The sequence below is a fragment of the Xiphophorus maculatus genome, chromosome 3 (assembly GCF_002775205.1).
Source record: "Xiphophorus maculatus strain JP 163 A chromosome 3, X_maculatus-5.0-male, whole genome shotgun sequence".
Taxonomy (NCBI): domain Eukaryota; kingdom Metazoa; phylum Chordata; class Actinopteri; order Cyprinodontiformes; family Poeciliidae; genus Xiphophorus; species Xiphophorus maculatus.
The window spans coordinates 2,918,645-2,931,224 of NC_036445.1; the positions used below are offsets into that span (position 1 = coordinate 2,918,645).

General features: G+C 37.6%; 1 protein-coding gene across 6 annotated transcripts in view; it reads left to right on the top strand.

Moving 5' to 3' along the window:
- grik5 (glutamate ionotropic receptor kainate type subunit 5) overlaps positions 1-12,580 on the top strand; it is a 135,114-nt gene that overhangs the window by 109,909 nt on the left and 12,625 nt on the right. For all 6 annotated transcript variants that reach the window (XM_023330918.1, XM_023330916.1, XM_014468664.2 and 3 more), the window contains 6 exons: positions 312-425; positions 923-1,032; positions 1,272-1,445; positions 3,758-3,923; positions 6,766-6,991; positions 11,618-11,746. In XM_023330918.1, coding sequence (XP_023186686.1) covers positions 312-425; positions 923-1,032; positions 1,272-1,445; positions 3,758-3,923; positions 6,766-6,991; positions 11,618-11,746 — 919 coding nt within the window. The remainder of the gene's footprint in view (positions 1-311; positions 426-922; positions 1,033-1,271; positions 1,446-3,757; positions 3,924-6,765; positions 6,992-11,617; positions 11,747-12,580) is intronic.

Consider the following 12,580-nt stretch of genomic DNA (forward strand, 5'->3'; position numbering starts at 1 on the left):
CGCTGGGTAACATTTTATTTAGATGTTTTACTGTCAACAGGGTATTATCTTAAAATGTTGTAATTTAACATTAAATAAGAAAAAGAATAATTTTCCTTTCACATCCTAATTGTTTATTTAAATACAGTGCAGTATGTGTTATACTATAAAATGCAAGAAAACCTATACTGGTATGAACAGTTTGTCTATTTCTTGGTTGTTGTTTTTTTGCTGACCACTTTCTGTACTTTTTCTCTTGTCCTTTGCCGCTTCTATCTCCTGCTCACCCCTGCTTCTATCTATCCACCCATCTATCTGTGTCAATCCTCCAGAAAGCAGACCTGGCCGTGGCAGGCTTCACCATCACATCAGAGAGAGAGAAAGTTATCGACTTCTCTAAGCCTTTCATGACCCTGGGGATCAGCATCTTGTACCGAGTTCAATTGGTGAGGGTGTTATCTCGGCTGTCGGGCACCTGCTGGCTGATACTTACTTCAGATCCTGTACTGGTTTTGATATGTTTTTAAGTCCTCCCATTGATGAAGAAGACGCCAGGCTGAACTCGCTGAAATGAGCGAAACCGCTTATTGCTGGAGAGTTGATCCCTTTGATTGTATTAGTGTAAGTCCTCAATGAAGTTTATAGTGAGAATTTATTTTTGCTCAGTAAGTCAGAGCTGTGTTACAGTGGCAGCTTTACATTGCTAATGAGGTTTTGGGTCAACGCCAGGCTCGCTCTGGCAGACAGCATTGTTAAACAGCATTTATGGATCGAAGCATTAGAGTATCAAAGCACTGCAGACGCTGTATTAAAGTGAGGGGGAGTACACTGCCCTCCTGTGGTGCGAAGGGGAGCATTTCATAACAGCTGCTGTCTGTCCCCATCTGTCCCAGATTTCTCATCTATCTGTGTCTTTACTTCTTCTTTTTCCACTTTGTTTCAGGGTCGGAAGCCAGGCTACTTCTCCTTCCTGGATCCTTTCTCTCCAGCTGTCTGGCTCTTCATGTTACTCGCCTACCTGGCTGTCAGCTGTGTGCTCTTCCTGGCAGCAAGGTCAGTCCATTACATCACACACTGCACTGATTGTCTGCCGCTCACATATGAGCTCTCTTGCCATTTATATTGTTAAACACAAGCCACCTGTCATATATCATTTTTCCCCTGGGCATGTCTCCTCACACGGCTTGACAGGTGGTTGCATGACTGATTGGCTTGTTTAAACGACAGAGGTGCATCACCGTGCTACAGCTTGTCATCAAGGTTGCTTCAACAGACTCCCACTCTCTCGCCAGGTTGAGCCCATATGAGTGGTACAACCCTCACCCGTGTCTGCGGGAGCGCAGGGACATGCTGGAGAACCAGTACACACTGGGAAACAGCCTGTGGTTCCCCATCGGTGGCTTCATGCAGCAGGGATCAGAGATAATGCCCAGAGCCTTGTCCACCAGATGTGTCAGCGGTGTGTGGTGAGTTAGAGAGGAGTTGGGCTGTTTCTGTGCCTTTACAGCTTAACGCCTCCTGTCGTCTTAGAAATGGATTTTATATTGTCTCCTTGTTTTGATGTTTGACCTTGACGTTGTAAAGAGACATTTGTGCGGAAAGGCTGCTTTTAATTTTACCTGCACACATCTTGAGAGCGAGTTTAAAGACCTGCAGAGTTTCTGATGTGACTGAACGTGGATGCTAATGTACGAGAGAGAATAAGAAGATTTAATCACTTTGTGATTCTAAGAGCTTCTCTAGAGGCCAGCTGTGTTTATTTCTTCTAGTCTTCTTACCACAAATTGAAAAGGCTTTTTTTGTGTTCAAAGATATGGAAAGAGACACTTAACAATGACTTGTATCTTGTAAGCAGTTATTTTATTGCATTTCTATCAGAATATTTAGATATTAAAAGCAGTCTTGGGATTTGTGGTAAATAGCTGACACAAAAGTTTTTTTTCCTGAGTGTCAATATTTTATGCAAGTAATGTACGAAAGCAAAGCCAACAAAAATTCAAGTTTGATGATGCTCCCGAGGGAGCTCTGAAAGACATGTGCTGAGAAAGAAGTAAGCGCTGCGAGCAAAGGAGACAGAGGAAAATGACAGGAACAGCAGATCACTGAGTTGAATGAGAGGGAAAATTAAAAACGTGTCTGGAACGTGATGTTCCTTTTGAAATAAGTTGTTAGGTAAGCAAGGACGTCCTGTTTCTACAAGGTTATAACTGTTAAAAAATGTGAAATATTTAACTACTGTTTTTACAGTGTTTCTAAGATCTGAGAGTGAATTAAAGCAAAAATTTTTTTTACTGACGATATTGTGAAGAAATATAAAATGTCAAAGTTTTAATTTGTAAGCATTTTTATAGTGTGGAGAAAAGCATTAGTCCAGGAGATGTCCTATGTCATCATGTATGTATCTTAATGCCAAAAATCCACCTTCATACACATGAACTTAAGTGACCTCACACTCTTAATACATACTGTAGGTTTTAATGACATTATTGGCTCACCCTTTGCAGCAACAATATCTACAACTTTTCTGGGAAATTTTCCACATAATTCAAGAATGTATTTATGAGGATTTCTGACTATAGAAAGCATTTCTGAGGTCAGACCCTTTTGCTCTGTATGAATGCCTGACTGTCTTTTTGCAGTGATTCTCAGTCATGTTGGAACAGGAACAACAAATCCCCAAACTGTTCCCATAAGGTTTTTGAGGGTGAAATTGTCTAAAGTTTCTGGATGGGCTGCAGAAATCAGAGTTACTGGAACTGGAACCGACGGGCAGGCAGAGCTCAGCTGCTGAAAAACTGATGCTTACAAAACTCTTTATGATCATAATTATAAGCATAACACACATAGTGCAAGCGAAGGAAAATATCAATACGTGACTTCATAAAATTCTGTGTAATGTCACTGAAGGTTTACTCATAAAAGTTATTCCACAATAAAAGCACCTGATGGCTTGCTGATCGAGCAAACCTCCTCAGGTTTTTAGTGTAATTTTTCTAGCACATTACAACATTTACACATACATTCTGTATTCATCCACACCATAAATCTCTAATTTGAGTTTGGGGACATCAACTACATGTTTTTAGTGTAGTTCGTGTTCCTTTGGACAGCAGTGGGTCTAACGTTTCTGTGCATGCTGACCAATAAATGTATTGTTTTGCAAACAAAAAGTAAGAAACAAAAGTTAGTGTAACTTTATCTAATTTCAGTTTTTAAAGTAAATGAAGAATGCTGCTTCTTTTTTTTTAATCATTTAGTTTTTGTATAGTAAAAGGCTAGGAAGCTAATATTAGCAGATTTATTAGCGGAGTCATTTGCTCAGGTGCTGATGCCTGCAGTCAGCTGCTTTATGGAAATGGCACTCTTGGCTTTGGAACTGTACTTTCAAAATAGGGTTACCTTAATGAGAGTGATGGGTGGTGCTGTTTTATATTCAGTGCAATGACTTTAAAAACAGCTGTCATTGTCTTTCTCGTATGCAAAGGAAATCTGTCTATGTGGCTGGAAGGGAGCACAAAAGCATGAATGAGGGGGGAGAAAATGCTGCCTGTGCTGAAACTTTGTGTTTTAAACAATAGAAATGGCAGAACAGAAAATGTAAGTGGTTTTAAAAACTTTTCAAATCCTTGCTATATCAGGAAAAGGCCCTTGCCAAGAAAAGGTAATTTCCCAGCTCAACAATCTGATTTCCTCCAGGCGTCCAGTAATCTTGTATGTAATTCAGATGACAGAAGACCTGCAGTAACCTGATCTCTCCTCGTTTTCTTTCCCCTTTAAGGTGGGCGTTCACGCTGATCATCATCTCCTCCTACACGGCCAACTTGGCAGCCTTCCTGACCGTTCAGAGGATGGAGGTTCCCATCGAGTCTCCAGATGATTTGGCTGACCAGACCAACATTGAGTACGGCACCATTCATGGAGGAAGCACCATGACTTTCTTCATGGTAAAAACCGTTCTCTGGTGCTAGTTTGTAGCATGTTTGTATTGGAGATGCACAGAATAGGTTTGATTTCTTCAAAGTCTGATTTACTGATTATGTTTTTTCTTCCCAGGGATTAAACCGCAGAGTAATTTGTGCAAATTTTGTCTTAATGTGACAATGACAAATGAAAATGTGCAACAGGATGGAAGCTGTAGTTTTGAATCCGAGGAATTATGATTTTATGATTACTTTATGCTTCAGAGCTTGATTTTACAAACTGTTTTTGAGTTTTTACTATACTTAATAGTTAATAGAATTAAAGTTGCATACCGCTAGTTTATATCCAAGATCATGTTTTGATTTTCTTTCTGTATTTAGTGGATTTTACAAATTTATGGTGTTACTTTTATTGAATTTTCTAAAGTGTTTGTATGTAGCTTGTATCCTGCTAGTAGGCTGAATGTTTGTTGTGACATTTCCTCTGAGTTTGTGTGTGCTCTTCTTTATGGCGGCTTGTATTAGGTGGGTGACTGCCTGTGTTTGCTTTATGAGAGCGCTCCAGGCGTCTGAGTTGACATCTGTATGTCGGCGCGTGTGTGTGTGTGTTTTTCTTCTCTCTTATGTTGGTGTGTTAGCCTTTGGGAACATGTGTAGGTGAGAATTTAAAAAATATATTTACGTGCATTTAAAGGAAGTGACTACACGACAAGTGGTGTTTTTTTCCTTCCTGTCCCTACGATAGATAGAATAGAGCGTTTTGTGTTTGTCTTCATAAGCCGGTTTCATTGTTGCGCTCCATTACCGCACTCGGTGCCTGATCCACAGAAACATACAAAACCTACACGCGTTATTACACACAGATGATACCTTCTCCACTCTCATCCTGTTTTCTCACATGTACAGTTTGAAATACATATTGTAAACATAAACTATCTGCCATGAAAAACACAAAATGCTAAAAAATGTTAAAGAATATTCTAAACTCCCATAATAATTGCAACTTTTAGATGACAAACCAACGTATCATAACAAACTTTGTACATCCAGAGACTAAAATGGCTTATGGGTTGATATTTTTTTTTTCCAACAATTTAATCTTATCAAGCCTCCATAAAGAACAATTCTGGGCAGTACCCGCTTCTTTCAGAGTAACACTAAAGCACTCGTCTCTCCTCCTTACTAGACTTTTCATATGAAGTCTTTCATATGAAGACCTGTGACACCAGGTCTTCATAGGTTTGCAGTGATGTGATACTCTTTCTGTTTTTTAGATAGCTTCAATTATGTTTTGAGCCAGAAAATAAATGCACACAAAGGCCTGTCATTTGTGTAAGCTCATTTTCCTTTTTGAGCCCACATAAAGCACTTAGTCATGCAGAAACGAACAGATATTTTACAAATGAAAACTCTACTGTAGAGTCGTTCATACTGACGACAAGCTAACAATATGACAGTAAAACCAAAATGCTCCAATATCCCAAAGCTTGCATTAAAGTTCTGTACAATTCATCCAACTCATACTATATTTCTAAACTATTTCCAAAACTATGCATCACTTAATAGCTCTGCACTTCTTTATGTATGACAGATTCAGTCTTAATGAAATACAATGAAGCTTGCAATTCTCTTATGACATGTTCAAAAACTTATAGAGTTAATACTTTTCCAGTTTTCTTTATCTATCATAGTGTTAAGTTGAAGTTTGTCATAAAAGCTCTTCAAAAGTTGCAAAACTACAAGATTTTTTATTAGATGAACACAAAACAAATCAAACGTTTTCCCCAATAATATTTCTAATTTTCATTCTCATTCCAGTCAACACTGAGGTGCCCAAATGGAGCTTCATCAGTGAAGCAAGACAGACCATAATGGTTGTTGCTTCTGTTACCAAGTCTTATTAACAGCATAACAGGAATGGACACACTGCAAGGGTAGTGCTGTGTTTATATCGTTTATCACGATAAAGCACTAAAATGAATGTCTGGGCTTTATAATTGCATTGTGATGAACCATCACAGTAAAAGCATTCATAACAGCATAGTAGTGTGAAACTTTTACAAGGTTGTTTTATCGCTGGAGTCGCCCACAGCTTTAACCTCTAGTAAACAGCTGCAGCCAAGATGTCAGGTTTATTGACCTAACATTTAAATGGCTTTAAAATGGCTTAAAAATATTGTCAGAATAATCTTTGTTTCATGGTAAACCCACCAGATGGCAATTTTAGCAACAGAGCCAAGCAGTGTAAAAGCAGCACAGTTACAGAACAAGTGAAGTGATTGGTTATTATTCAGCAGTGCAACAGAACCACGGCTAAGTTGGCAACCAGCCTGCATCTTGTGTTTTCTCAGAACCCTCTGAGTGAAATCTAATCCAGTATTTACTAGTTTCCTCTGATCGACTTGTCTTGCGTTTGTTTTATTTGCATTTCTCTTGATGGCTGAATTCAGATGTTGTGTGAACCCTTTTATTCTCTACATACATTAATGTTGTTTTCAGACTGCACCGCAGGGAAAAACACACCAGAGCGTGTTTGCGTTTATTTGCTGACATGTTGCTATCAAAGCAAAATGTCTGGGTGTTGCAGACAACAAACCAGCTGAAAACATCTGTTTCTGTTTCGATTTGCGGTGTCATCCAACTGAGTCAGAACCAAAATGTTCCTTATATTTCCTCCTTTGATCTTGCTTGTCTTATATATTTTATTCAGGTTAACATTATTGGATATTCTTGCCTGTCTGCTTACTTTTCCATTTTTCTCCAGGATGCATATATTTTATTTTATGTTCTTCCTTTTTGCATTCATAGACATTTAATTGATATTTTAGATAAGTCTTCCCACTGCTATTTTCCCATTTCTGTGCAGAACTCGCGGTACCAGACGTACCAGCGGATGTGGAACTACATGAACTCCAAACTGCCCAGCGTTTTTGTGAAAAGCACAGAGGAGGGAATCGCCCGTGTTCTCAACTCCAAGTATGCCTTCCTGATGGAGAGCACCATGAACGAGTATCACCGCGGCCTCAACTGTAACCTCACACAGATTGGAGGACTGCTGGACACCAAGGGCTACGGCATCGGCATGCCGCTAGGTAAGCATGGAACCAAAACCACTTTTATAACAAAGATCCGTCACGTAAACAGACGAGAAATTACAGTAATTGTGCAGACAATTAAGGGTTTTAAATGCTATTTTGAACATTAAATGCTACTTAGATAATAGCAAGAAAAAATGTTATAAAAATTTTAAATCAAATGGAAGATATTTCTTTTCTTCCAATTAGCTTTTTTTTTTTTACTTTATTACTGTCTTTCTTTTCAATGTTCTCTGCCTTGGTGAGTTTGTGTCTGGAACAATTTGACTGAAAAATAAATATTGCTGCAGCAGAATCTTCACTCCTACTATGTCAACATTACAGGTTGCTGCTTGTGGTTAGGGTGAGACAAGGGACTGTCTATCAGCTCTTATTGTTGATGGGACAAACAATTCATACTGAAACTTGATTTCTCAAAGTATAAATAAAATGGAAAAGCAGAAACAAAATGTGGTGAGAATAGAGATGAGCAAATATGATAGGAAAATGTGTAAAAATGTTAGAAATAATTGTATGACAAACAAAATGCAAATAATAGAACAACTGAGCAATGTTTATCTTACACTGCACTACTTTTTTTTCTGGATGTGGATTTGATATCTATTCATTTTGAGATTAACATTTACTTTATGCATGCAATAAATAAATAAATTTAAGAACCCACTTTTGGTTTTTTGTATTTACAGAAAACCCAGCTACCGGCAATTCCTATTAATTAAAGGTAGTAGAAACATGTTTTCCTTTCAATTATTGATTAGACTTTTAAGGTACTTTTCTTTAGTAATCCACAATGGTTTTGCTTTTCTGAGAGTTTAGTACGACATGAGGCCTATTTCTATAAGTCACTCTCCAAATGGGAAAGACAAGAGAACATACCAGGTAACTTAAATCTCCAAAATTTACTGTTGGGGAACTGCAGCACAGATCATTTAGCACTAATACGTCTACATTAATATTTGAAGGCGTTTGTATATATCTGTATGTGCAGCATACACTAAATAAATAAAATATGATTCATATCAATGTTACTGTATAAGTGAAAAAACAATTAACTTTTGTAATCTGTTAGATGGTTTAGACTGAAAAAATGTTTCTGCAGGAAGCTACCCTGTAACTCAGAGGGGATGGAAAAAAACACAAAACTATAATATGAGGTCTATAAAAACTGCACAGAATGACAAGTTTTCTTATCCTTAATATACTGAAGTATGTGTTCAATGGCTCCAGTAAGAATCATAGCCTTTGTTTCCCGTAATAGGCAGATTGAGCTTATTACATTCAGTAGATCAGGTTTCACATCCTAATGACAATATGCTTTCTGAAATAAACCGGTGGAATATAAACATCAACAACTTAAAAACTGTCTGAAAGGAAACGGACAGATCAAGACGTGGTTATGAATTAATGAGTGTGTGAGCCTCTTAAAGATTTTTGAAAAAGAAGCATAAACATCAATAAGAATTAAGTGGTTTTTCAGGCTTCAAAGGCTACAATCAGCTTTTGTATTTTTTTCCTCTACTGACACGTCTGGGGCTTAAAGGTCACAGCCGTTATGCCTCTGATTAGACCAGTGACACGTCAATAAATTATTGAAATCATTGGTCAATTTAATACCACATAACATTGAAACTATGTGCTTTTGTAACCCTGCAGAGTTTTGTTGTATCTGTATGGAGATCGCAGACAATTAGCACTGTGCTGCATTATTTAAATATTTAAGTTGTAAAAATTATTTTATTTTAGGAATTTACTGTAGGCTTTTAAAGTTTAAAGGAAATATTTAATTTAGATAGTAATGAAATGGTTTGTTTATTATCTTGGACACGTGAATTAAAATTTTCCCTTGAATAATTTGACTAAGTAATTTTTGTTCAGGATTTATTGGATATGAAAAGTAGCAGTTTGCTACTGGTTTTCATCAAATGAAATGTGGCTATCTTATCTATCTGCCTGTCTCTTCTATATATTTTAGTTTGGTCGAGGTTTAAAATCAGTTTTTTGAAGAACTGACGAGCTAACACATGGACTAGTAGTGGAATTAATGTGCAAGTTATATAATTAAAATAAAATCATCACAAAACAAAAGAAACTACATGTAAGGTTTGATAATTTTATGATCATATATACCTATAATTCAATATATAAACAAGGAAAATCATCTGGGCTGTTAAGTGGGCATACAAATTAAAGAAGTGAACTAATTTATAGCCTACTTTCAGTCGTTTTAAATATAATTTTTGTCAGTTTTCCCTGTATTTCTTCATCAAACTCTTTCTTTTTTTCATTCTTATTTGGATTCAGATTTGAAAGGTTGAAGCTTATAGTGCCAAACAGAGTCTAGACCCCAGGAATCTTAATCACAGGCTGTCTGTCACAGTCGCAGAGCTCTTTTATAAGGTGGTAAAATTGCTTGAGAACAGAACAATGACGCTGCAGACGGGAAGGAATAAGAAAACTGTGAATGTGAATAGAGAAAGAAAATGAACATATAATGAATTGGGTTAATCACAGGCACTTTAAAAGTTAGGGGATGGGCTGTGGCCGTTCATTCTGAACAGGCACATCCAAATGTAAACGGCATTCTGTGCAACCACATTCTTAATATTAAAAAATGTACAGTAGTTTATGGCTCTGATTACAGGTTGAAAAGTGCCTGAGATAATTGGTCTTCATTTTTCTTACATCACAGAAAACTGACATTTTAACAGAGATGTATAAACTTTCTAGACCTACTGCAATAGTCAATCAGATGATAAATGCAGCAGGATGGATCCTCCGCAGGGACGTCTTTTGTTTTGTACAATTCCACGGTTTCGTTCTCGGTGACATACCTCAATGTTGCATTTCCTCAGAGAAGTTATGAACTGTTGCTATCTTGAATCAGCCAAGGACTCAGTCATTATTCCAGGAGCTATTTACAGTTGAGAGTAAAGTAGGTCACCTATAGCCCCAGTGAACTCAAACGGAGTGAGGAACGATCTGCAGAACCGGTGAACAGCTGCAGAGGAAGTGGCACAGTGACTGAACATTTCCAACAAAGGGCACCGTGTTACAAAACGTGCCTGACAGGGATTAATCTCACATCTCACAGTGTAAACTTTACCAACAAAGCGAACGAGGGGCAGGATTAAAAGCCATTGCCTGCAAGAAAAGCTGAAACATTCGCTTGAGATCAGATATGCTAAACAGACACATGTACTTTTGGCTGATTTGTGTGATTAGATCTTAGGAAAAAAAGTCTTGTGTTGATTTAGTTTTTATCTATGGGATTAGAAAGTATTTGAAGTGGAAGTAATGAAAAGGAAGTTAATTGCTTTTCAACTCGTGCCTGGGTCTATTAAAGCCTTTTTCAGCGTTTAGCCCATGGTAGTTGTGTCACCAATTCATTGGTCTGTTTTAATGAAGGGCCCAGTCTTGGCTGGACTTTCTGTGTTGGATGAGGGGAGAAACTTTCATTCTGTTTCTTTCATTCTGAGACAGAATGAAAGAAAAGAAGGAGAAGCATTTGTATTTTTCTGAAGAAAAAGCCTCAACTGCTCATGCAAATGCAGAGTCTTGCAAAACGTCAGATATTCCTTATACGTTTTTATATTTTCTCATCTTATACCAGAAATGTGCAATGATCCCTTAAAGTTTAACAGGACAAGATGGTTCTTCAAAGTATCGATTCATAGTGGATGAGGAATTATGTATGCCCAACTTTTCAGATTGTTAAACAATTGAAAACTCATATTTTCTTTCAACTTGATAATTATGCACAACTTTTTTTTTGGCTTATCAAATACTGTAAAACTGTAAGAAAATACTTTGAATTTTGTGGTTTCAATACAGCAAAAAGTGAAAAGGTTCAGGGTGTACTACTACTACTAGGGTGTGAATACTTTTTTGACTGTGGATGATCTGCATGTTTAAAATTGATACAGTAGGCAGGAAGTTTTAGCGTAAGACTGTAAAGACTTGATGGGATTTCTGTTGTTGTCTAAAAGTATTAAAGGGAATAATAAATAAAGCAGAGATCCTGCTTAGTTTTATTGTTCATTTGGAGCATTCACAGTCAGAAGACGGTGCTTGAGCAAATAATCCAGAGTGACATCACAATTCTGTGTTTAGTTTTTTACTTTAAAGAAGGTCAAATTCAAACGTTGAATTCTGTTTTTCATTTCTAAGCAGTTTTGACTTTGCTCACTAAAACGGTACTCACTGTTAATCTGCTGAAACAGCTGGCAGCTTTTTCATAAAGAGATTTATCTACTCCTTACAGTCAACTTTTATGTATTCATGGCTTAATACTCGCAATTTTTAGTACATTTACCCTTTAAATCCCCTCACTCTGCTCTTGTGGATGCGTCTCATAACACTCTTTGATTTCTACTTGAGCTGCAGCTGTACCACCGTCTCTGCCTCTGGATTTAATCTCGTTGTTTATCTCTCTAATCTTCTCTGTCTACTTACCACAAGATCACTTGTATCCACTTCAAAGCTGGATGCAGCAATTCTCTGTCTTTTACTCCTAAGTCTGCTATCATTTCATGTTCGTTTTTCTCTTTTACCAAAATAGCCCCTGATCCTTGTACTGCACCTTTCCAGGGCTGGCTCTTATCTTGCCTCCTTGTCTCCTGCCAGGATCTCCATTCAGAGAAGAGATCACACAGGCCATCCTCCAGCTGCATGAGAATAATAGGCTGGAGATCCTGAAGAGGGGGTGGTGGGACGGAGGCCAGTGTCCCAAAGAGGAGGACCACCGTGCCAAGGGTGAGCTGCCTTTCTTCTCTGCTGCCTCATTCTCTCTAATGTCCCCACTAATAGCTTCCTCACTCTCTGCTAGACTGCAGCTAATGGCTGATGTCTGTCCTGATGTTGCTATAAAAGGACAGCAGACTAATCTAAACTGTTTGTGTTTAAAGTCCCAGCCAGTGTAATTTTTTTTTATCTTTTACACGTATCTGTTTGTTAAAAATAGGATACAAGTATCTGCTCACATAAAAGCTTTTATACAAAGTTGAGACAAGTAAGACTTGCCGACATATCTTGTAGGAACAATGCTGATGAGTGAAGCTGCAGGGGCTCGGAAATCTAGAGTTTTGGTGCCAAGTGTGGGTCAAGCTCCAAAAATATGTTTGCACATGTTGTGTAACGTACGATGACAGCATTTTCTGTCAGACTCATTCCCCCTCCTGCAGATTGTCTGTTATTATGTGTTGAGGTTATGAAAGCAAAAACAGCAGATTATGAAACTGTTTTCTTTTTATGACAATAATTGTATAATCTGTTAAAAACAAAAAACTTTCTTTCATAAATCAGTTTGTGAAATATTCTTCAGGTATGTGTCTGAGTGAAAAGCTTGGGAATGCACCAATCAGACCCTGAAAAGCGGATGCCACCACTTTTGCACACATCTATTTTAGCTGTTCTCTTCAACTCCTGACCGTCTGCCTGGTCCATTTGCAAGTACTTGCAAAGTATCTTTTGATTAAAATAAATTTTGTATAAATTTTTATATAGATTTGCTGAAGTTAGAAGTTCCTGTTGGATTTGGTTGGCTTGGAGTGACTAGAAATGTTGCTAACATGTCGTCTCAAATAGTCT